The sequence below is a fragment of the Corythoichthys intestinalis genome, chromosome 6 (assembly GCF_030265065.1).
Source record: "Corythoichthys intestinalis isolate RoL2023-P3 chromosome 6, ASM3026506v1, whole genome shotgun sequence".
NCBI lineage: Eukaryota > Metazoa > Chordata > Actinopteri > Syngnathiformes > Syngnathidae > Corythoichthys > Corythoichthys intestinalis.
In genome coordinates, this window is record NC_080400.1 from 5,703,914 (window position 1) to 5,730,325 (window position 26,412).

At 40.2% G+C, this 26,412-nt stretch overlaps 2 protein-coding genes across 6 annotated transcripts in view; one reads left to right on the plus strand and one right to left on the minus strand.

Moving 5' to 3' along the window:
* rcbtb2 (regulator of chromosome condensation (RCC1) and BTB (POZ) domain containing protein 2) overlaps nucleotides 1-1,953 on the minus strand; it is a 30,010-nt gene extending 28,057 nt beyond the window's left edge. The window contains exon 1 of the mRNA XM_057838466.1: nucleotides 1,586-1,953. The gene's annotated coding sequence lies outside the window, so the exon portion shown is untranslated. The remainder of the gene's footprint in view (nucleotides 1-1,585) is intronic.
* Nucleotides 1,954-5,084: 3,131 nt separating this feature from the next.
* Nucleotides 5,085-26,412, plus strand: part of fndc3a (fibronectin type III domain containing 3A) — a 159,973-nt gene continuing 138,645 nt past the window's right edge. For 2 of the 5 annotated variants that reach the window (XM_057838461.1, XM_057838464.1), the window contains exons 1-3: nucleotides 5,159-5,417; nucleotides 5,645-5,781; nucleotides 18,585-18,728. In XM_057838461.1, coding sequence (XP_057694444.1) covers nucleotides 18,618-18,728 — 111 coding nt within the window. In that variant the 5' untranslated portion in view covers nucleotides 5,159-5,417; nucleotides 5,645-5,781; nucleotides 18,585-18,617. Of the gene's footprint in view, nucleotides 5,418-5,644; nucleotides 5,782-18,584; nucleotides 18,729-26,412 lie in introns of all 5 variants that reach the window. The other 3 variants (XM_057838462.1, XM_057838463.1, XM_057838465.1) reach the window with 3 other exon arrangements.

Sequence of the window (26,412 nt, forward strand, 5' to 3'; positions counted from 1 at the left end):
AGAGCATATTTTGGACACAAATACCTGCCAAAAAAAGTGACAGAAAAGGTCAAAATAATGAAATTAGATCCTAACTAGACTTCCTTTCTCAGTTGCTTTGGCCCCGCACACTAAAAACCTGCAGATCATTTCACAGCCAGAATGAGCAGCAGATTTCTGCTAGCATGCTATCCGTCGGCGCGCTATTCCCTTGTTGTCATATGGCCATTTTGTACAGGAGTCGTACATGTAGTATAACTAATAGTACTACTAGGTGTCTGAAGCAGATTTTGTAAGCTATGATTCAAGACCGATGCATTTTTTTTTTTTTTATATGAAAAGTAATTGAAGAACTCATTCAATAAATGTTTATATTAGATGTTCAAATTTTCTTCTGCTACTTCCTTTTGTAACACTGGTCACTAGGTGGTGCAAAATCACAATGAACAAAGATCACCCAAACAGTGAACATAAGTTTTTACTATATTAGCGACATATCAGCTGATATCGGCCGATCTACATTTATCGACTCGATGTATCAGTTGACCCTTATAAGAAAGATTATCAACCGAACAGTGAATATTAGTTGTCTTATCATAGCGGCTGATAATCGGGCGAGCTCGTAAATAGTCCATATACCGGCCCGATATATTATACAACATATTGGTCGACCTTCATAAGATCAACACCAAAACAGCTGATATAAGTTCTTGTATTATATCATATCAGCTATACATTGGCCGATTTTCAATTTTGACAAAAGTCCATCTATCGGACCGATGTATCGCTGACAGATATAAAATTAGATTAGCAGTCTTTTTCATTTTTTCGACATGGTCTCAATTTCATAGCACCTTTTAAAATTTGTTACAATTGTTTAAACATAAAAGACACAAAATGTGGCAGCAGCTACAGATCAAAAGTAGTGAAAAGTATCGGTACTGAAATGGATCCGGATAATATATTTCATTGCCAATGCATCAATATTCATTTATTTTTTTGCAGCAGAATTTTGTTAGAATGGGGTATTTTCGATTTTACATTACTCTTGATGGTACTGTTGGCTATTTCTGCTTTTTCGTTGTTAACCAATTGACTGCGCTTGACGTCCAATGACCGTCTACTAGTGTTCGATTAATTTTTACTTAACCTTTTAAGTCACATGATTGATGATTGGACGTCTATCATCGTCAATGGCACTGAAATTGAATAAGCAACTTTTTAAAAATGTAGTATCGAAAACTGTATCAAGCATCGATATCGAGTTGACAAGTTTAGTATCGTCTCAACAAAAGTTGCTACTTTATGGAACACTAAATTTTGGCCACTGTGACGTCAACTCTTTGATGGCTTTTGCAAAGCAGCTAACTTTTCGTTTATTTGTTATGAGAATGAACAGAAATTGTATTTGAAGTCACAGGTCAAAAGGAAACTTATATTGCGTCAGCAAAACAGGACTTATTTTTCTTCTTAAAGTAAAACCCCCGAATCACACTGCACTTTCCAAGTAGCATTAGCCCGTTGGCCCGTGATGCTAAGCTAAAAACACAGCGGAAACCAAGCAAAGTAGCGTCGGGTGTCGCGTTTTCTTTCGCTTCGGGGTTACCTGGCTTGTTGACAAGCAGAATGACGAATTAATTGCTTGGAGACACCGTTTATAGGTTTGCACGGGGCTCGTAAAATGATCCGGGTTAACTACACGTCTAACAGTTCAAAAAGGCGTCAGGTTTAGCTTTGTGAGATACTTCCGGCATCACCAGGGTGCGTTCAAATGTATCTTGGATTTTACACACTCTAGAAAATCAGCCGTGAATAAAGAGTAATATTTACAACAACAAAAAAAGTAAACTATGAAAAATGTTAATAGAAGCACTTTTCTATCTTAAGTTTTATAAAAAATGATTTGATTCAACCTTTATCCTGATAAATTTGCTAAGCTATCATGCGTTTCGTTCAGTTTGGCTGCTGTTAAATCACTACTTCCGGCATCACGACAGTGCGTTTGCAGACATCAAGGATTTTACACGATCTAACCGTAAAGACACCAAACAGAGCATACGCTTTGTAGTAGTTTTGAATTTAAAAAAATGCATTCATACATGAACGGCCAGGGTAGAAAAAATATTTTTCATGACTAATCTGTAACCCCAGTTTATTAATATGTGGGTACAGTTTAGTAATCAGTACCCAACCACAGATTACTAAACTGTATCCAGAGTTGAGTCATCAGTGGGTACAGTTTAGTAATCTGATTACTGAACTCTACCCACATCTTCACCCACAGATGACTAAACTCTACTCACAGTTTAGTAATCAGTGGGTATAGTTCAGTAATCTATACCCACAGATTACGAAAGTATGGATATATATTACTAAACTGCACTAAACTGGATTACTACAGTGTGTGTCCAGATTACTGTACCCACAATTTAGTAAACTATACCCACAGTTAAATAATCTGGGTGCAGTTTAGTTATCTGTACGCACAGTTTAGTAATCTCTGGGTATACATTAGAAACAATTATCTGACCGAGCAAGAGAAATTTAAGAAATCCGCAAATTACAACTAGATTGTAATGTCTTTGCAATGCTTTTGATGGGAACATAAACGTCCCCAACATGGCAGCACCTCAGGTAACTGGCTGCCATTAACGGTCAAAGATGTCCAGTCACGTAGCTTGTTTCATCCTTCAGCTGTGAATTTAAATGAGTATATCACTAGCAGACATCCAATCCATTTGAACAGGAAGACTGGCAGGCTCTCACTCATTAAAATTCACAATGAAAGTTTCTGAGGTGAGAGTTTATTTGCATCTGCAATTTCTTCATTCATATATTTTGACTTTTACTTTCAATGACAGCCAAAGGGTTAGCTATTAGTCATTATTGTCATCTAACGTATGTCATGTATGAATGTATGAATCTATGTGAAAATAAACTCTCATCTCAGAAACGTTCACTGTGTGTTTTAATAAGTTTATCACTAGTAGACGTGTAATCTATTTGAACGGAGAGTGTAGCAGCGAATTTACGTTTGTTTATTCAAATTGATTTGACGTAATTATAATTATGTTGTATGTATGTCGTGTGAGCAACATATGAGGTTATGCAGCACCCGTCTCTCTTTAAGCAGCTTCTTTCTCACGTTTCTCTGGTTTTATAGTTTCCAGCAGTTCCTCCCAGTTTAATTAACGTTAACAGTAGAAAACACAAACAAAAGGACACTTCTCTCTAAGCAGCTTCCTACACGAGTTTTTCTGGTTAACAAGTTCACACAGTTTAATGTTATGCTTAACTCTAATGAAGGTCGGACTTTCAATAGCAAAATTAGTGGTATGCTTCCCACCTCCACAACATTGGCGTCTTTTAAATTAGTGGGTGCTGCTGGCCGAAAAAAACTTCTAATCTCCCTCCTCTTTGAAGGGGGCAAAGGAGGCGGCATGTTGTCGACATGTACCGTATTGGCCCGAATATAAGACGGTGTTTTTTTGCATTGAAATAAGACTGAAAAAGGGGGGGTCGTCTTATATTCGCGGTCTAAACATTATACCCATTCACGACGCTAGATGGCGCCAGATATCATTGAAGCGATGTTCTGTCATGACAGATTTCAGCTACTCTCAAGTTTAACCAGTTGGCATTATTTTATTGCAATGTTTTTCCTGATTCAGATTTGTTTCAAGATTACAATTATAGTTAGACTTCACTTTGATGGTTAATGCAGTTATTGCAATGTTGTTGTTTTATCATAATAGATTGGTTTATGTACATTTCAAAAACCAGAAGTTATTCATTTACAAATGTGATTGCACTTTAGTTGACATATTTAAATGTTTCGATATTAAGATTTGAATGAGGCAAAATAACATGCTTTTTCTCTCAAATATATTGTTATAATCATTGGTTTCGGATGTACTGTAATTATTTTCTGTATAAAAATTAATTTGGTGTTCAAAAAGTCTTTTTTCAAACTTGAGTCTTGAAAAAGAGGGGGTCGTCTTATAATCAGGGTCGTCTTATATTCGGGCCAACACGGTAATTCTGTCTGGGCTATGTGAGTGTGGGGGTGCGTGTGTGTCAAGTCATCAGCCAATCAAACGTGCATTTGAGAGGGGGGAATGGACCGGCGCATTCAGCAACTGAAAAGGCGTAAAAGTAAGTAAATATGAACATAATGAAAATAATGGTAGGGTCAATTCTATCCTTACACCATATGGGAAGACAATCTACATTACCTGTATAACTGAACTCATTATATCATGCAAAGAAGGTTGCTTAAAGGTCGGTCGGGACTAGTGCTGCAACGATTAATCGATTAACTCAAGTATTCGATTAGAAAAAAATATTTGAATTCAATTTTATTGCTTCGAGTAATCGTTTAATTAAAGTGGCGTTGTAATGGTTTATTTTGAAAGTGTTTACATTTAGTTTTCTTAATTAGGGTGGATACACTGCCCTCTGGTCTGCCTCATTTCACATGGCTGGATCCAACTGCTCCCTGTTAAGACCAACGTAAGCTAAGTTTTTGTTTGGGCTAATGTTTTTTAATGCATTCGTAATTTACTTTATAGGTATATTTAGTCGTTTTTTTGTGGGAATATGAGTCTGAACCATTTGTTAAAAGCATTGTAAAAATGTTAGCATTTTATAGCATTTAAGCTAACTGTCTTTTGCTATATAATACAATTGTTCTTTTGTTGTACATATATTCCCATTTATTTTTTCATACCGTTTGAGGCTCATCCCAGGTATTTTAATTTTTCATGTTCCTTATCCGATTACTCGATTATTCGAACTAACTAGTTCATCGATTAATCGACTACTAAAATAATCGATAGCTGCAGCCCTAGTTAGGACAATTTGAGCATCCTGAAAAATTGGTAGTGTTATGTCCCTACCGTCCCTATGCAAACATACGCCCTTGGTGCCAACGCTCCCTCTTCAAATGGATTGGACGTCTATGAACGTCAATGGCAGCCAGTGAGTTAATGTAGCGCAATTAATTTCTAGGGGAATAGAAACTAATCAAAATCATTAATGAGCCTTTCAGTTTTGTAGTTTGTTCAAATGTCGGTTTCGTTTACTTATCACCTGGCTGGGATTCCCATTGACGTCAAAGGGTTTTTTCCCAACCCGGTTTTTTTCAGTCACTATATTGACTCTTGTCCCAGTCAACCGATCGACACGTCAACAGAAAGATCCTCCGAGCAAAGGTAGCAGTGTCAAGAGCACAGCGATGTTTCTTTGATGATATCTTCGGGCAATTAAAACCGAGTAAACGCTTCAATTTACTTTCTATATAAATTGGATCTTCGCCATGATTTGCTGTAGCGCGCATGCGCACACAGTCGGACCGTAAGCGATGGCGAAATTCCTGCTTTTTAGGCAAGGAGGACCAGCCAGGGAAACAAAGTTATTTCGCTAAAATTCACCACAAGGTGAGCCTCAATGTTATTTCGCTATCTTTCGGCTCCACTCGGAAGCAGTTTAAGGCGAATAAAAGCGAGAAGAGCGGAGGAAAAAGAAGCTTGCTAGCGTTAACTATTAGCCACCTAGCATTAGGAAGCTAACGTTTACGAGTCCCCTTTTCTCGCTTCTTTTTTCGGCTTGTTTTTGTTTTGTCATGGCGAGCTAACACTCGTAGAGTTGTTCTTTTATCTTCAAGGTGGTGTGGGGGGTCGTGCCGAGGGGGAAGCTGCTCTTCTTCGCAGCCCGCTGACGTGGACGACTGAAGGAAAGGGAAAAAAGAGGCTCGAATTTGGAGTTCGGTGCATCTCTGGTCTTCCAGAACCGTCTGACTGAGTGAGTAACGAATTTGCCCATTTCCCTCGAAATATCGAAAAATATTCGTCATCGTTCGGATTTCAAATAACATTTTAACACGGATGCCACCTGCTAGTAATAACGATGACACCTGTAGCTAGAATAAACTAAGGGATAACAAAGAAATGACACGACATAATCAGAAGTGGCTTATTTTATTTTATTTTATTTTAGGAAATTCATCATTTTGACAGTAAAAGCTAACTGGCTGCCATTGACTGCATTAGTCAAACTGTGTGTGAATAAACTCTCACCTCAGAAACTTTCACTTGGACTGGATGTCAAAAGAAAACCAATCTGTTAAACTCAGTCTTTATTTACCGTTACAAAATCAATCAAAAAATTGAGTCGGAATTCATTTTCATTGCACAAGCAGCACAACGGAATTTAAATGAGCAAAATGATACACAAATAAAACATTTTAGTACGGATGCCACCCGCTGGTAATATGATGACACCTGCAGCTAGAATAAAAATGGCCTGATTTTAGGAGAACAAATAAATGTATGGTTATAGACTTCATAATGTATTGACGTAACTAGTGCTGCAACGATTAATCGTCTAACTCGAGTATTCGATTAGGAAAAAAATATTCGAATTCAATTTTATTGCTTCGAGTAATCGTTTAATTAATAATTAGCTCATATATTTTTACATTCTTTAGAAATCAGCATTAGAGAATAGCTTAGTTTGAGCAATTTTCCAATTTCTGATGAAAAATCAGAGATTGAGCTCTTTGTGAAAGCATACATTTCAAACATAACTTTGAATTTAACACAGCTATTTTTTGCTTTAGTTGCATCTAAAACATCTGAATGTTTTCCTTTTACAAAATATCATAAAGAAGACAAATAGAGCTTTTGATAGCAAGGTAACAATTTATTTACACCTAACTAACTGAGAGATGACGCTGTTGTCACCGAGATGACGCTGTTGTTGCCGCAACAGCCGGATAAACTTTTCCCTCATCCCTGCCTGTCTCATAAAGATGGATTTTTTTGAGTCTCTGCCGGGGTCTGCTCGGCGAGCAGCACATACTCAAAGGCATGATCCCGGTCGTTCTGCTCGGTCGTCCAGCGCCTGGCATCCCGGGCGTCCTCTCGGTTGTTCTGCTCTGTCATCCCCCGCCTGGCATCATTCCGCCGGCGCTCCGACCGTCCGGCCCGGCCGTTCGTTGCCATTGAATCGGGTTGCGGGTCTTACCAAATGCACTACTGCCCTCCAGTGGCCAGTTTTATTGCTTTAAAATGGATTTTCAGCTTTTATGCTTTGGAGCTCAGTTGAATCAGGACTCAGAGATGTCTTTTATGGGGAAAAAACCCCCATAAAAGACGTATAAATATGTCTTTGGGACACTGAAACAACTAAAAATAGAACGTATTTATACGTTTTTGGGAGCAAATGAGTTAATAATACTAAGTAATATTAAGTACACACATTTAAACGCAATAAATGTTTACTCAATATCAATACCGCACAGAAACACAGAATAAATACGTAATTTCCCAAATATAAGGCGCACCCGTGTATAATGCGCACCCCAAATTTACTTGTAAAATCTAGGGAAAATTATTGTACCCGTTTATAACGAGCACCCTAATTTTAGCACTAATAAATAGAAGAATACAAGAAAACGGAGCTCGTGTACAGATACAGAAATGTCATTTTACTGACTGGTGAAACACAGCACAAGCATAGCATATTGGTAGTTCAAAACATTACCATAAACTGACAATATTTACGGTAATATTATGATTTGACAACTTCTCCATCTTACCAGAATCTAGGAGAGAAAAAAAAAACAGATGTGACTTTTCTTTTAAAGGCTGCTGTATAGACCCTACCCACGTGACGTCACAACTCCGCTCTCCTGAATGGTACCGCGCAATTGTCCGTCAAAACATAGTGTTAACCTGTTACGGCTACATACATTCCTCCTATTTACGGCGTGTTTTTCTGCTCCTTAACATTAATAATCAAAATGGTGAAGGCGTGTGTGGCTGTTGGTTGCACTAACAGAGAAGATGGAAGGAGAGACTTGAAGTTTTACCGTATTCCGAGGGATCCAAAGAGGAGAGCGAAATGGACGGCTGCAATTCGACGTGAAAACTGGGCACCAAAAAATCACCACAGACTATGTAGTAGTCATTTTATATCCGGTAAGATGCATTTAAGATATACTTAGAGGGTTTTGGGCTGACAAATAACCACAATTAAGATCATTGCTAGGCTAATCGCCGACAACATACATGTATGTATGTAGTGAGAGTGCTATCGCTAAACCATATAAACATTAAAAGCCTTAACTCCATTGACAAACGACATGAAATACATTAGACTTGACAGTGGATGTTAGCAATAACAAAAGATTTTGAATTGAAAATTTCGTAACTCACCTTTCCAAGCACAAGATAGATTCCTGCCGAATTTTCGTGGACGAGGACCTGTTTCACCCAACCAGCAACAAAGTATTTATAAGCCTCCAAGCTCTTGAAGTTTTTCAAATTTTCGTGAGAATAGGCTGATTTTGTGTGGACAAGATAATTGTACATATCAGCGTAGCAGATGACAGGCAGACAGGGCGAAGACAGTGGGTCGAAAAACATCGATTTGGGCATCAAATATGGATCTGGCGACTGTATAGAACGAAGCTTTTCCACATAACGCCTTTTATGCAACACATCCAGTGAGTTTACGGCATCAGAAAGCACCGGGTCTTCCATGAAATGCATTTTAAATTCCTCGATCAATTGAAACCAATGCTAATACAGAGACAAAATGACGGACAAGTGGGCGGAACCATACAGCGAGCACGTGGTTTTGTGACGTCGGTGGGTAGGGTCTATACAACAAATCCTCTCATCCCATTCATATTTGTGTCTGTTGGCAGAGCAAAAACCTATGATAGCACAATAAATGATAATTATTCTATGCATTACTTTATTTTGCGGTTACGGTGTATCAGCTTCACACACACACAAAAAAAAAAAGCAAAACAAACCATTCAGTGTTTCCCCACACGATCTGTTGCCAGTGTTCATCAGTGTGATTGCTCCCCTCAATGATCGTTTCATTAGGCTGCATTGGCTTTCGTTTGGCCTCAAATTGATTACCCAAAATAACACCAAAGAAAGGTTTATAACTCTCCTCGCCACCATTAGAAGAACGTTCGTTACGTCTGATTCGTCGCTGCAACTAGAAACAATTGTCCGCCATCATCGCTGCCATTCAGTACTAAGCACTGAGCCAGGTGTAGGGCTGGGCGATATGGCCTTAAACATGTATCACGATAAATTGAGCAGATTTATCTCGATAACGATAAATGACGATAAATTTGCCCAAACGGACTGTTATATAGTTTGAAAATCTGAATCAATGCATGAAATACAGATTAATTATTTCTTGTTGATTTATTTACCAGCCTTCAATTTGATATACTGTATTTAACAATTGTACATACAGTCTAAACATTAAGTTTATAAAAATGTATTGTAAGCAATAAGAATTCAAGTATGAACATTTATAACAGCGTGTATGACTTGAACAATGTACATTGTCAAAATCAATATGCCTGTGCAAACATGTCATTGTACCACAAATGACTTGCAGCTTGAACAGTACACTTCAAAAAGACAACTTATTGTTAATGGCTGCTGTGACATAATTATTAAATACAAGTGTTTACTTTATGGTTTAAGGTTTTTTTTTCCCCCCAGTGCATTTTTTAATAAATGCACGCACAATAAAAATAGCTGGGGCCATTTCTCGGTCATTATAAGTTTCGCCGTTGGATTGTACTTTATGCTGAATGCTTTACCATCACAAAAGCTACCAGAGGAATCGCACACAGACAGATACAAAATAACGCCACATAGTAATTGCTAGATGCAGTCCGTGCCCAATCCACTCATTAAGTTCAGCCGTTTCGACAAGGTTAGAGCCGCTATCCGACTCCATAGCGTTCATTTGTAGCGTTAGCCGCTAGCTAGCGTTAGCCTGGCTACCAGTAGAAAGCACTGAAAGCACCATCTCCGGAAATCGTGAGAACAAAGGAGGACAGCGGGTGAAAGCCCGTCTGGATGCCACCAAGAGTCTACTAAATGTCGGTTGAAAGTTTGGTGAACCTCCCTTAAGCCACAATCCATCACGTTTTGCTTGTAGCGTTAGCTGCTAGCGTTAGCTTACCGGGCTTTTGTTTGATTGGCTTCCTGATGATCACGTGGCTCCCTACGTAAGCACATTCACTGCTTTCTTAAAGGGGAATGAACATAGACGCACAACACAGAATCAAAGCGGGATGAAAAGACTATATTTTCTTGTTTTATTAATTTACCGAATTTACCGACATGGTCAAAATTACGTCGGTCATCGTTAAGAATTTCGGTGATGGTAAATTTTCGGTTTACCGCCCTGCTCTAGCCAGGTGTTTCCTAGTTGTGATGTCACGCACACAATATGCTAGATTTCGGGATCTCGGGCGCCGGTCGTTTTAGCTTGACAATCGATCCAAATTTCTATCATTTTCTTGGTGTTGCGATGCGTGTAATTACACAAAGTGGCATGATATGAATGAAGTTCAATGAAGTTCAGTTTTTTCTTGATTCATTTTTTAAGCCAATTTTTACAATTTTAATGCAAATGAATATGGTCTCCAAAAACCGGTTATCGGCCCATCTTACTACTAATAATCGGTATTGGCCCTGAAAAACTCCTATCGGTCGATCTCGAGTCATCATTGCATTCTGCTATTTTAAGATGGCTTTGGTAAATATCCTTCATTACCATAATACATTGCTTTCATGATAATCTCTCTACTGTGCTGCTTCTGTTTACACTGTTTTAGATTGTAGCACTTCTTCAAGCTTTTAACATTTGTAGCATATCGAAAATGGAGTGTGGGAAAATCTGTCATTCCTGTTGACTAATTTTTCACCAAACAATTAGCCCATATTTAGTAGTACATTTTTTCCTGTTTTGCGCAGCACGAATGTGAACAGTGGCTCTATTTTGATTTTTGCCTTGTTGTGTAACGTCAGCTCTTGGCTAAAGAGGCGCCCACCCGTTCCTCGCGCTGGAGTTCATTGACCGTCGCACTGTAAACGCCAGCGTGTTGTTTCAGCTTAGGACGGGCAGACAGGGAGGGGAGAGGAGGGGCTAAAGCCAGCAGATAAGCCAGATCACGGCCAGCTTGATCAGCGCAGGCGTACTACGCTCTAATTAGCTTCAAGGACACGTCATCCGGATCTCTCTCGCCGCCTGCCGGCCCTTCTTTGAACATATTTCGCTCCACTGGTCTGGAGTCGGGGTTTATGTAATCCAGTTGAGTTGAAAATTGCTCAATGCTCACATTCATTTGTGTACAATTGCAATAGTGGCAATGGAAATGAGCCTCTGGGAACTTGAGTGGTTTCACTCCCAATTTGTATACGATGAAACCCATCACAAGCGGTCTGAATTTGCTTTTTTGATGGTACAGTGTATCACAAAAGTGAGTACACCCCTCGCATATCTGCAGATATTATATCTTTTCATGGAACAACACTGACAAAATGACACTCTGACACAATGAAAAGTAGTCTGTGTGCAGCTTATATAATAGTTAATTTATTTCCCCCTCAAAATAACTAAAAAAATAGCCATTAATATCTAAACCCCTGGCAACAAAAGTGAGTACAACCCTTAGAAACTACGTAGATCCTTAAATGTCCAAATTGAGTACTGCTTGTCATTTGCCCTCCAAAGTGTCATGTGACTCGTTACAGGAGTGCTGTCAGTATTGCTGCAGAGATTGAAGAGATGGGGGGGGTCAGCCTGTTAGTGCTCAGACCATACGGCGCACTCTACATCAAATTGGTGTGCATCGCTGTCACCCCAGGAGGAAGCCTCTTCTGAAGACACGGTATACACGAAAGCCCGCCCGTCTCATCAGACCATAGGACATGGTTCCAATAATCCATGTGCTTTGTTGACATGTCTCCAGCAAACTGTTTGCGGGCTTTCTTGTGTACCGTCTTCAGAAGAGTTAGAGGTAGTTTCTAAGGGGTGTACTCACTTTTGTTGCCAGGGGTTTAGATATGAACTCATTTGCTCCCGGAACCGTATAAATACGTTTTATTTTTAAATGCTCAACTGTCCCGCAACCGTATTTATACGTCTTTTGCGTTTTTTTTTTATAAGAAGCATATATAGCTTCCGCTGTATCTGAGAAACAAAGAAAAACGCTCCAAACCAATTTTAAAGCAATAAAACTGGCCACTGGAGGGCAGTAGCGCATTTTGGAAGACTAGACAAGCCGATTCAACAGCAGTGAACGGCCGGCCAGCATTGTCAAAGCGCTGGCGGATTGAGCCCAGGCGGCGCTACGACCGGACAAAACAACGAGAGGACGCCTGGGACACCAGGCGCTGGACGATCGTGCAAAACGAGTGAAACCCCCCGTGGAGCGGCTCGCCTAGCAGACCCCGCAGAAATGCAAAAATAATCCATCTTTGTGAGACAGACAACGATGAGGGAAAAGTTTACACAGCTGACGTGGCGACAACGGCGTCATCTCGGCGACAAACCGTCATCTCTCAGTCGTTGTGTGTGAATAAATTGTTACTATTCTATCTAAAGCTCTATTTGTCTGGTTGTTCATAGTATTTTGTAAAAGGAAAACATTATTCAGATGTTTGGGATGTAACTAATGCAAAAAATAGCTTTGTTAAAGTCAGTTATATTTGAAATGTATGCGTTTACAAAAAGCTCATTTTCTCCGTTTTTTCATCAGAAATTGGAAAATTGCTCAGACTAAGCTATTTTCTAATGCTGATTTCTAAAGAATGGAAAAAGATACGAACTTACTTTTTTTTGCTGCTGAAAGAAGAGAGTCCAATCTTTCTTTTGGTGGGTTCAAAGTTTATATAGCAATAGAACAGAATTTTCTGTGGGCCTTGCAAAATCAGTCAAAATCCAGAAAAAACGGCCGGGAGCGAAGGGCCTTGCTCTGGTGAAAATGGCTGGGAGTGAAAGAGTTAATGGCTATGGCATCTTGGAGGTATTGCCTCCTTGGCAGCTATTCTCTGCAAACATATTTTACATGTTGGTCGGCCCTACTCCTCTAAGCCATGGCCGTCTGTAACTTCTCTGTAACTGAAGTATTCCCATACCTGCGATTTGGTTTTCTTGGATGGGGGGAAAAAGTTCTGGAGTTTCACCACCTCCAGCCATTGCGTAGCGTAGCTGAGTCACTGACACTGAGCAAAAATTGGTGGGGTAGGGTTGAGCCTTGCAGCTGCAACTGAGGGAGTTCTCCCTGCATTTTTGGGGACATAAAAAATGGCTCACACCTAGGGTTGGGAATCTCTGGCATGAAGCCGATTCGATATGTATCTAGATACACAGGTTACGATTCGATTAAAAATGATAAATTTTTATGGCCGAGCGATTCCATACGATTCGATACAGTTTAAGAACAATACAGTTCGATACAGAGTGAAAACGATACAGTAGTAAACATTTGTTGTGTGTGTTCGTACAGTATTTTAAACATATAAGAACACATCTCTAATAGTAAAATTAAACAACAAAATTTCATACCAATGTTTTATTTTTTTTATGGAAAAAAAAATTAAAGCTTACTATAGACCCTACTCACCTACGTCACAAAATGACGTGTCGCTGTATCCGGCCGCCATATTGTCCGTATTTTTTAGACCTATTCTCATTGTTTTCAATTAGTCGTGCAAGTTATAGAGCAATTCATGGAAGCCCCCGTGTTATCTGACGTTGTAAACTCATTGGATGCGTTGCATAAAAGGCGTTATGTGGAAAAGCTTCAGTTTATCCATTCGTCAGATCCATATTTGATGCCTAAATCGATGTTTTTCGACCCGCTGTCTTCGCCGTCTTTGCCTGACATCTGCTATCCTGATATTTACAACTATCTTATCCACACAAAATACGCCTATTCTCACGAAAGTTTGAAAAACTTTAAGAGCTTGGAGGTTTATAAATACTTCGTTGCTGGTTGGGTGAAACAGGTCCTCGTCCACGAAAATTCAGCAGGAATCTATCTTGTGCTTGGGAAGGTGAGTTACGAAATTTTCAATTCAAAATCTCTTGTTCTTGCTAACATCCACTGTCAAGTCTAATGTATTTCATGTCATTTGTCAATGGAGCTAGGGCTTTGAATGTTTATATGGTTCAGCGATAGCACTCTCACTACATACATATATAATATGTAATAAATATGAAGTGCGATAGCACTACTCCAGATTGTCCCTAGTTGAATTTATTTTTTGGCTTTTGACCTCAATAGTGAAATTGTAAATTAATTGTATGACAACTGTCTTATTATCCCCTTATAATTATATATTTTCAGGTAGTTCATTCACAACGTCTGAATGTATGTTGTCGGCGATTAGCCTAGCAATGATCTTAATTGTGGTTGTCAGCCCAAAACCCTCTAAATATATATTAAATGCATCTTACCAGATATAAAATGACTACTACATAATCTGTGGTAGTCGTTTGGAGCCCAGTTTTCTCGTCGAATTGCAGCAGTTCATCTCGCTCTCCTCTCCGGGTCTCCTGGAATACGGTAAAACTTCAAGTCTCTCCGTCTATCTTCTCTGTTTTTGCAACCGACCGCCACACACGACTTCACCATTTTGATTACTAATGTTAACGAGCAGAAAAACACGCCATAATAGGAGGAATTAACGAAGCGCTAATGCATTAACATGACGAGTAGACGGACAACATGGCGCGGGGGCGTGGCTGTGACGTCACGTGAGTAGGGTCTATATGACCGTCATATTGTTGGATGGGATTGATGATAAAACTCCACTGACAGACAACAATAAAGTGCAGTAATTCAATTACTCTATTTCCTAGTGTTTTGAACACAAGAGGTAAGTAATTTGAGTGCAAACTCTCAACGTAAACATCTTACAAACAAAAAATATTAATTATATGCAGCAGCTCTAGAAAAAAAGAATTAAACCTGCAATGTTATCGTGAATAAATAATAAATTATGCTTTACCACTGATATAATTGGGGGAATAAAAATATGGCATTTTAGACGGACAGTTCAATAATCATTAGAGGTGTGCAAAATTTCCGATTCTTAGATTATTTGCGATTCGGCCGTGGAAGATTCGAGAACGATTCACAAACATCCAAATTCCGATTATTAAAATATGCGAAGTAAAGCGGAAGTACACAACACTCAGCGCGCCGCGCGGTCTTCGGGACGGAACGGAGCGAGAGTAGCTAAACATCATGCTTCCCATTACCCGGCCCCTCGGGTAATGCCAATGCTCAACTCACGGCTCCAGCTCAACTCATGCAACGAGATAAAAAAACACAACAACATACCTGACTGCTCCCGAAAAGCTGCTAGAAAAGTACATCCGTATAATGTTACGGTGGATATCATTTATATAGGACTAGATGCATATATAGATTTGGTAGTGTGAGCAGCACATCTACAAAAAGCGAGATGCGGGAGTTATAAACGGCCGCCATCTTAAAGCAGTACACTTCCCTGCAAGGCTGTTGTAGCGAACCTTCCAAGCAAACCTAATTAACTTTTTATCTAAAATACTCCTAAATCGGTAAAATATTTAATTGAATCTATCTTTACAATAGTTTTAAAACTTTCACACGTCAAAAGTAGACAAAAGGGAAATTATGGAATAACGGGAGCAATTTTAACAAATGTAATGGTTGATTCACAACATTAAATTAATTGAATGTAGTTTAAAGCTGCTGATACAGAATGGGGACTGGAGTTTTTTATTTAATGTTATTTTTGTATATTTGTTTACTGCTACATGTTAACTTGATACTGAAATAGTCGTGTGGTTTAGCCTGAGAGTATTTTTGAACAATTTTGGAACTAATGTACAAAACATAAAAAAAAAAAAAAAGAGAAAAAAAAGGAGGGGGGTGCATCAATAATCGTTTTATAATTGAATCGGAGCCTCTGAATCGTAATCGAATCGTTAGGTGCCCAAAGATTCCCAGCTCTAATAATCATTACTTTAACCTTATACACAGCAAAGTCTTTCACTTATGCCTGTGTTTCCACATTTTTTTACTCCTCATCACTGTCCATATCTTTTTTTGAAGGGCAGATTTTTTCTTGAGGAAGATCAACTAATCCACATGTTCGTGTTTAAGTCGACTGCGTTTCGTGGAAAAAAAAAAAAATCTCCTGAGGGTCGTGCTGCCCTTTCCACCATTGTAGTGGGTTATTTTTCAGGGTTAAAAACTCGCTATCTCTGTACCGCTCCACACTTCACACTAGCTCTGTCCCATGCGAACAGATCTGGCTGCCTTCCTCACGTCAAAGTCCGACTTTTGTTTTCCTGGGTGCGTTGAAAATCAATTGCTGCACGTCGCTGGCGTCGGTCCTCAAACTGTCCATTGTTTTCGCATGTTGCTTCGTTGCCACTACTAGTTTCGTTTTGGGCTGTGAAGAAAACGCTACGGAGCGTGCGTTACAGTGGCATTGTTATGACACCCCTGTGACGATCGGGTAATGACTGCGACTAGTAGCGGTTCTTCTGAGGCAACCACGAGCGTGAGTTGTGCTTGTCCATATTATATCATGCGTGCGGTCTCAATCTAAGTGCGCTGTGTAGTGAATGACACAAGCGCAGCATGTGAAGTAAAAGCTAAATTATTATCCCGTTGAGCAAGGCATTGTACTAGGCATTAGAAGCAGATTCTTGTGCTCGCGGTAGCCGTCTCTACTATCGGTTCATTGAATATTTAATGGCTAATTACTGTCGAATGGTAACTTTACTATTGATACAGCTGTATGTCTCACCTGTAAAACCGGATATCCGGTCGTATCGGTTTATCGTTCTCGAGCTTACTAATACTGTAGGGACGGTATGACAGAAATTTTTCGAGATTTTAAAACCTTGACGTTATCATACCACGGTATACCTTGAAACCAGTAATCGGGACGTGTCTAGTCACAAGTATTTGTAGTTACTGAGATCTTTACAGTGCTGGCCAAAAGTATTGGCACCCCTGCAATTCTGTCAGATAATGCTCAATTTCTCCCAGATAATGCAAATGATTGCAATTACAAATGCTTTGGTAGTAATATCTTCATTTATTTTGATTGCAATGAAAAAAGACAAAAGAGAAAAAATGGGCAGGACAAAAGTATTGGCACCCTTTGAAAAATCATGTGATGCTTCTCTAATTTGTGTAATTAACATCACCTGTTACTTACCTGTTGCACATAACGGGGTGGCATTAACTAAATCACACTTGCAGCCAGTAAAAAATGGATTAAAGTTGACAACCTGTGTCCTCTTGTGTGTACCACATTGAAAATGGAGAAAAGAACGAAGACCAAGGAACTGTCTGAGGACTTGAGAAGCAAAATTGTGAAGAAGCATGGGCAATCTCAAGGCTACAAGTCCATCTCCAAAGACCTGAATGTTCCCGTGTCTACTGGGCGCAGTGTCATCAACAAGTGTAAAGCCCATGGCACTGTGGCTAATCTCCCTAGATGTGGACGGAAAGGAAAAATTTATGAGAGATTTCAACGAAAGATTATGCGGATGGTGGATAAAGAACCTCGACTAACACCCAAACAAGTTCAAGCTGTCCCGCGGTCAGAGGGTACAACAGTGTCAACTTGTACTATCTGTCGGCGCGGTGTCTGAATGAAAAGGGACTCTATGGTAGTATACCCAGGAAGATCCCACTTCTGATTCAGAAACATAAAAAAAAAAAGCTAGGCTGGAGTTTTCCAAAACTAACCTGAGAAAGCCAAAAATGTTTTGGAAGAATGGTCAGATAAGACAAAAGTAGAGCTTTTTGGGAAAAGGCATCAACATAGTTTACAGGGGGAAAAAAATGAGGCCTTCAAAGAAAAGAACACTGTCCCCACAGTCAAACATGGCGGAGGTTCCCTGATGTTTTGGGGTTGCTTTGCTGCCTCTGACACTGGACTGCTTGACCATGTGCATGGCATTATGTAGTCTGAAGACTACCACATTTTTTTTACAGCATAATGTAGGGCCCAGTGTGAGAAAGCTGGGTCTCCCTCAGAGGTCAGGGGTCTTCCAGCTGGACAATGACCCAAAACACACTTCAAAAAGCACTAGAAAATGGTTTGAGATAAAGCACTGGAGACTTCGAAAATGGCCAGCAATGAGTCCAGAACTGAATCCCATAGAACACCTGTGGAGAGATCTGAAAATGGCAGTTTGGAGAAGGCACCCTTCAAATCTGAGACCTGGAACCGTTGGCCAAAGAAGAATGGTCTAAAATTCCAGCTGAGTATTGTAAGAAACTCACTGATGGACAACGGAAGCGGTTGTTCACAGTTATTTTGTCTAAAGGTTGTGCTACGAAGTATTAGGCTGAGAGAGCCAATACTTTCGTCCGGCCCATTTTTGGAGTTTTGTGTAAAATGATGATTTCATTCTCTTTTGTGTTTTTCATTGCAAGAAAAATCAACAAAGATAATACTACCAAAGCATTTGTAATTGCAATCTTTTTCTGGGAGAAATTGAGCATTATCTGACAGAATTGCAGGGGTGCCAATACTTTTGGCCAGCACTGTACATATCATCAAAATATGTATACTACTGTGCTGCTTCTATTGATACTTAGTCCGTTTAATGTCGATCTAAAAAATTGAGTGAGTGGGGAGTGCGGTCATTAATGTTGTATAGTTTAAACATTGTGGCGTATCGTAATGTATAACGGCCCATGTCAGGATTGTAGTTACCGTAGCACAAATGAAAACGAGTGTGTTTTGCAGGAGAACCTTTCTGGTGGTGTGAATGAGGGAAACATGGCAGAGCACACGCCGCCTCTGGAGTCCGGCCAACTTCTTGGCCCCGAACTCCCCATCCTGGCGTCGCCGACGCCCCCAGCTCTGGTCAACGGGGAGGGCCCCCAACAGGTATGATCACTTTGCCCTTTCTCACGCATGAGCAAATCAGTGAAATGGGGTAGTTGTTGGAAATCTATGCTGCTTTGCAGTTGACATTGTCCATATTTCACGCATATATAAGGCACTCATTAGCTTTGGTGGATTGGCTTAGAGTCCAGTATGTAGGTCAGAAAATTACGATACATAGAGGGTTCATACGGATCCTTGAAATCTGTGGAAATGCTTGGGTTTAGTGCTGCAACGATTAATCTATTAACTCGAGTCGGTTAGAAAAAAGCTCTAAATCAAATTTTTCTGCTTCGAGGATTCGTTTAATTAGTGCCGTTGTCATGGTTTGTTTTGAAAGGGATCCGCGTGGTACTTCAAGTCACATTGGCCTTCCATCGATTTCACTCGTGTTTTTTCGGACTGTCAAATTCCGGATAAACTTTTCGAAGGCCAAACAGTGAAACTTTCATGAAATTATAAGTAATAATAATTAGAGCTGGGAATCTTTGGGCACCTAACGATTCGATTACGATTACGATTCAGAGGCGCCGATTCGATTATAAAACGATTATTGATGCACCCCACTCCTTTTTTTTTTTTTTTTAATTTGTTTTGTACATTAGTTCCAAAATTGTTCAAAAATCCTCTCAGGCTAAACCAAATTACTATTTCAGTATCAAGTTAACATATAGCAGTAAACAAATATACAAAAATAACAGTAAATAAAAAAACTCCCCATTCTATATCAGCAGCTTTAAACTACTTTCAATTAATTTAATGTTGTGAATCAACCGTTAAAGTTGTTAAAATTGCTCCTGTTATTCCATAATTTCTCTTTTGTCTACTTTCAACATGTAAAAGTTTTAAAACTATTTTAAAGATAGATTCAAGTCAATATTTTACCGATTTAGGAGTATTTTAGATAAAAAGTTAATTAGGTTCGCTTGGAAGGTTCGCAACAACAGCCTCGCAGGGACTAACGCCCGCATCTAGTTTTTTGTAGATGTGCTGGTAACGATACCGAAGGTATATTGCATCTAGTCCTATATAAATGATATCTAACGTAACATAATGTGGCTTGTAGCAGCTTTTCGGCAGCAGTCAGGTATGTTGTTTTTTTTTTTTTAATCTCGTGGCATGAGTTGAGCTAGAGTCGTGAGTTGAGCATTGGCGTTACCCGAGGGGCCGGGTAATGAGAAGCATGATGTTTAGCTACTCTCGCTCGGTCCCTAATTGCGTACCGAAGACCGTGCGGCGCGCTGAGTGTGTCGTACTTCTGCTTTACTTGGCATATTTCAATAATCGGAATTTGGATGTTTGTGAATCGTTCTCGAATGTTCCACGGCTGAATCGCGAATAACCTAAGAATCGGAAATTTTGCACACCTCTAATAATAATTCACCACAGCATCCTGTCTCTATTAGCCTAATGTAACATAACTCCATCTATAGCAACGCACAAATGTTAACAGCGCACACACAGCTTAGCCTCTTAGCTTAGCTTACTTCTACAGCACTTTTGAAACAGGTCTCAAATTACTGCGGCATTTCTTTCTGTAAAAGACACGAAAAGTAAAGGACCTTTGACTTCGGGATGCTCCAGCTGAGGAGCAATAGCTTGGCCGGTGTGTGCGATCCCTTGAATTCATTCGCATGAAGTACTACGCTTCCCAGTTGGCTGGGGGACTTGGCTGCTCCAAACGTCGGTTGAAAAGGTTATGGCCCCTGCCTTCTCCAGCTTTTCTAAAACATGTGTCGTTACTTTATTTTTTTAGTGCAGGACAGTCGTCTCTTTAATGTACTTGCAAATTATACTTAGGTACTGCGTGAGCCATAAAGAGCTGGATTCCCACACTTTCAACGAAGGCAAGGGGCAGGTTACAGACATGTCATTTCGGTGATTTTTTTTTGGACATCTGTCTTGCTGCTTCACTTTTCTCGTCCCACTGCCCAGGGTTTGTTGGTGCGGTCCATACCCAGCCATTGTACTCGACGCTGAAATATTCTGAAACTGCTGACATTTTCTTCTCTTACTCCTAGTATGTTTTTCCTCCATATGAAAAAGCTGCCCCGGCATTGGTTAAGAGCAACTATTGCCCCCTCTCATTGGTCTGGAGCAGGTCAATAGCGATAGCTGCTTGGCATGCAAAGTAATCACGTGTGATCACACAACACAGAGCGTTGTGAGTGTCAGGAGTAAAAAGGCTGCGTTCAATGTTACCGTACTGGTAAATGGTATCGGCGCCCTGTTTGTACGTGCCAATACCGATACCACCATTTCGTGGCAGATACCCCCCCAACCCGCCGATACCAGTATCAGGACATCCCTTATATTCATATAATACTGTTTAATCAAGGCTAAGGAGGTTTATCTGTGCATGATGAAGATTGGACTATATAAAAGGCATCCAGAAAGCCATGTCTCTGCACAACTGCTGCTTTTATGAAGAAAAACAAAAGTTTACATGAAGAAGAAGAAAGAAAAAAAAACGCAGCTCCTGCAATGAGACTATTGCGCATGTGCACATTACGATGGCGATGTTCAAACAAAATACAGTAGGGCAAATAAGTATTTAGTCAACCACCAACCAAGTTCTCCTACTTGAAAAGAAGAGGCCTGTAATTGTCAACATGGGTAAACCTCAACCATGAGAGACAGAATGTGGGAGGGGGGGACAGAAAATCACATTGATTTTTAAAGAATTTATTTGCAAATCATGGTGGAAAATAAGTATTTGGTCACCTACAAACAAGCAAGATTTCTGGCTGTCAAAGAGGTCTAACTACTTCTAATGAGGTCTAACGAGGCTTCACTCGTTACCTGTATTAATGGCACCTGTTTCAACTCATTATCGTTATAAAAGACTCCTGTCCACATTCTCAGTCAGTCACACTCCAAACTCCACTATGGCCAAGACCAAAGAGCTGTCGAAGGACACCAGGGACAAAGTTGTACACCTGCACCAGGCTGGGAAGACTGAATCTGCGATAGGTAAAACGCTTGGTGTAAAGAAATCAACTGTAGGAGCTATTATTAGAAAATGGAAAACATACGAGACCACTGATCATCTCCCCCGATCTGGGGCTCCATGCCAGATCTCACCCCCTGGCGTCAAAATGATAACAAGAACGGTGAACAAAAATCCCAGAACCACATGGGGGGACCTAGTGAATGACCTACAGCGAGCTGGGACCACAGTAACAAAGGCTACTATCAGGAACATAATGCACCGCCAGGGACTCAAATCCTGCACGGCCAGACGTGTACCCCTGCTAAAATCCTGCACAGCCAGACGTGTCCCCCTGCTGAAGAGAGTACACGTCCAGGCCCGTCAGCGGTTCGATAGAGCGCATATGGATGATCCAGAAGAGGACTGGGAGAATGTGTTATGGTCAGATGAAACCAAAATAGAACTTTTTGGTAGAAACACAGATTCTCGTGTTTGGAGGAGAAAGAATACTGAATTGCATCCGAAGAACACCATACCCACTGTGAAGCATGGGGGTGGAAACATCATGCTTTAGGGCTGATCCCAAACACACAGCCAGGACAACAAAGGAGTGGCTTCGTGAGAAGCATTTCAAGGTCCTGGAGTGGCCTAGCCAGTTTCCAGATCTCAGCCCCATAGAAAATCTGTGGAGGGAGTTGAAAGTCCGTGTTGACAGCCCCAAAACATCACTGCTCTAGAAGAGATCTGCATGGAGGAATGGGCCAAAATACCAGCAACAGTGTGTGAAAAGCTTGTGAAGAGTTACAGAAAATGTTTGGCCTCCGTTATTGCCAATAAAAGGTACATAACAAAGTATTGAGATGAACTTTTGGTATTGACCAAGTACTTATTTTCCACCATGATTTGCAAATAAATTCTTTAAAAATGAAACAATGTGATTTTCTGTTTTTTTTTTTTTTTTTTTTTCAAATTTTGTCTTTCATGGTTACTACCCATGTTGACCATTATAGGCCTCTCTAATATTTTCAAGTGGCAGAACTTGCACAATTAGTGGTTGACTAAATACTAAAGATGCACCGATACCGATACTAGTATCGGCAGGGGGTGCCGATCCGGCCCGAAATGGTGGTATCGGTATCGGCGAGTACCAACAAAGACGGCGCCGATACCATTTACCGGTCCATTATTATAACATTTGACCACAGCCTTTTTCTCCTCCTGGCGCTCACTACACTCTGTCTCTGTGTTGTGTGATGACACGTGAACACCAAGCAGCTATCGCTATTGGCCCGCTCCAGACCAATGAGAGCGGGCCAATAGCCACTCCTGACCAATCAAAAGGGGGCTTTTTCATATGGACGAAAAACAAACCAGGAAATATGGCGGCGGTCGGGAAATATTTCCAAATAGAAATCCCGTCGATTAAAATCAATGGCTGCATGCAAGATTTGCGGCCTGAAAGTTTGGAGATGTGGAGTTAAATCGGCCAGTTTCAATACCTCGAACTTGATAAAACATTTGAAGACGAAACGTGAACAAACCCGAGTTTGACCCTGCAAGAGCAGGACTGCTATCCAGAGGAAGAAGGCCGCTGGACCGGTGCAACAATCTCTGGTCAGTTCACTTCGTCTACTTTACTTTTATTGTCTTTTACTGAAAGAAATGCCGCAGGAATTTGGGAAGTGTTTCCAAAGTAGGGTTGCCACCTTTCAGAAATAGAAATAAGGGACTCCCACCTCCTGAAAAAAAGGAGAGATGGGATGCTGTGGTCAATTATCATTACTTATAATTGTTAGCGTCCGCAAATGCGGAAACAAGGTTGAACCTCGAAGCAAACAACAAGCGGGGGATACATAAAAGGGTTTAATGATTGCAAACAAAAAATAACCCGCGATCGCGGGATAGTAGAAATAACAAAAGGAGTCCGTGACTAGAGGTGTGCAAAATTTCCGATTCTTAGATTATTCGCGATTCGGCCGTGGAAGATTCGAGAACGATTCACAAATATCCAAATTCCGATTATTGAAATATGCCAAGTAAAGAGGAAGTACAACACACTCAGCCCGCCGTGTGCTCTTCGGTACGCAATGAGGAAGAACGGAGCGAGAGTAGCTAAACATCATGCTTCTCATTATCCGGCCCCTCGGGTAATGCCAATGCTCAACTCACGGCTCTAGCTCAACTCATGCCACGAGACAAAAAAAAAAACAACAACATACCTGACTGCTGCCGAAAAGCTGCTACAAGTACATCCACATAATGTTATGGTAGATATCATTTATATAGGACTAGATGCAATATAGATTCGGTAGCGTTGCAGCACATCTACAAAAAGCTAGATGCTGGCGTTAGTAAACGGCCGCCATCTTAAAGCAGTACACTTCCCTGCAAGGCTGTTGTAGCGAACCTTCCAAGCGAACCTAATTACCTTTTTATCTAAAATACTCCTAAATCGGTAAAATATTGACTTGAATCTATCTTTAAAATAGTTTTAAAACTTTCACATGCCGAAAGTAGACAAAAGGGAAATTATGGAATAACAGGAGCAATTTTAACAACTTTAACGGTTGATTGACAACATTAAATTAATTGAATGTAGTTTAAAGCTGCTGATACAGAATGGGGACTGGAGTTTTTTATTTACTGTTATTTTTGTATATTTGTTTACTGCTATATGTTAACTTGATACTGAAATAGTAATTTGGTTTAGCCTGAGGGTATTTTTGAACTATTTTGGAACTAATGTACAAAACAAAACAAAACAAAAAAAAGGAGGGGGGTGCATCAATAATCGTTTTATAATCGAATCGGAGCCTCTGAATCATAATCGTAATCGAATCGTTAGGTGCCCAAAGATTCCCAGCTCTATCCGTGACAGCAGGTCGACGGACAAACTCGAAGGTTAACTAGAAGGTTAACGAAGACGATAGGCAGCGGTTACAAACGAGAGCAGCACACTAACAGAAAAACCCAATGCAGGGGCGTAACAAGCAAATGTAGCGAGATTATTGTGCCAGATGTCATATAGCGATCAGCAAGGCAAATATCTCGGCAGCCTTCTCTGAGATCACCCGTGCTTAAATGCTGCGATGATGAGCCTGCATTGGATTCAAGTGCGATGTCAGGAACGCCCCCACTACCAGCCCAGCAACAAAACACAATCTAACCAGCAGCAGAATGTGACAATAATTTCATGAAAGTTGCACTGTTTGGACTTTGAGAGGTTTAAAAAAGTTTATTCAGTTCATTCAGAGTTTATTATTATGAATTTATTTTTACTTTCTTACTGTTGGGCTAGTATTATGCATGTTTTATTAATTTCACAAATTTAGCACTATTTTGGCCTTTGAGAGCCAAAGGATTATTCAACTATTGTCTACTAGGGTTTAGTGTACTTTTTCCTATTTTGCAAAGGTAAGCAACAGCCTGACAAAGCATTGATAGCAATGATTTCACATCCAATTATGTAGCTCTTTGGGGGGGGGGGAAATTGAGGGAAAAAAATATATATATATAAATGGGGTGGTATCGGTATGGTATCGGTATCGGCCGATACTGCACAGTCAGGTATCGGTATCGGGGCCAAAAAATGGTATCGGTGCAACACTACTAAATACTTATTTGCCCCACTGTATTGTGCAGGCCTAATTTGTGCATTAAGACCTGTGGTATAATCCTAGCCTTATTCACCCTGTTCTTTGTTCTATTTTTTATTTTAAATTTTAAATTGTCTTTCAGGATGATGTCTGTTCTAGGTGTTGTATTTGATCAAATTTCACCCAAAAATAAGACTAATAGTTTTTTTCCCTCTTCATTGCTTATTTTTTTTGACTGGTGCGACTTAGTCCGAAAAATACGGTGTAAAAGTGTGGTTAAATGTTTTTGAGAGAAACCTTACTCTACAGATTTGCTGATGAATTTCTAGAGAAGCAGATATGCTTTTGCTCAAATAATTTCATGTCTGTATAAGTGAGACGCAGCAGCCGTTGCACCCCCCGCTCTTTTTTTCCTGTGGTTTCTTCCATCTTGTGCAATTTGACCAGATAAGACCGGCTAATATTAGCCACAGTCCACGTGGCTTTCCAGCACTCCTGTCATTTTCCACCGTGGAAAAAAAACACAAAAACGTCACAACTGGTGTGTGATCTCACGGAATTCGGTTGCCTTGTTGACGGCGAAAAATAAGGTCGCCCGATTACCTGCGCGCGTCACACATCCGTGTGCTTAGCGTTTTATGCCGACAGAGGAGAGGAATAAAAACACCGCTCTACCTACCCGCTTGACGTCATCGCCGCGCCTCCCGTTTGGCCCAATTTGTGCATGACAGCTGAAGTGCACTCAAATGCGTTCTCATGTGGCGTTATAACATAGATCTGATAACGGGCTTGTGCTTGTCTTAACATACAGACGGGAGCCTCCCTCGGTTCTGTCAATATTTCAATCCGGACTTAACAATGAGAGACCATGGAACCAACAGAGATATTCAAAATGGAATAAAAAGATTTTATGACGCATTGCTGAAGTTGTCAAGCATCGTCAATGGATGTGCGTCAGTGTTTGAAAGAGGAGTATTAAGTTTGGAATGGTTTTTATTTTGACTAAAAATAAGATCTTGCACAGAAAGATCCAATTTGTAAAGGTCGACCGATAGATGGACTTTTTTTTTCCCCTCTAAGATCGACCGGTATAGTTGGATAACTGTAATATTTTAGGGGAGGGAACCTCTGAGTCCCTCACAATACGATAGAATTTGCG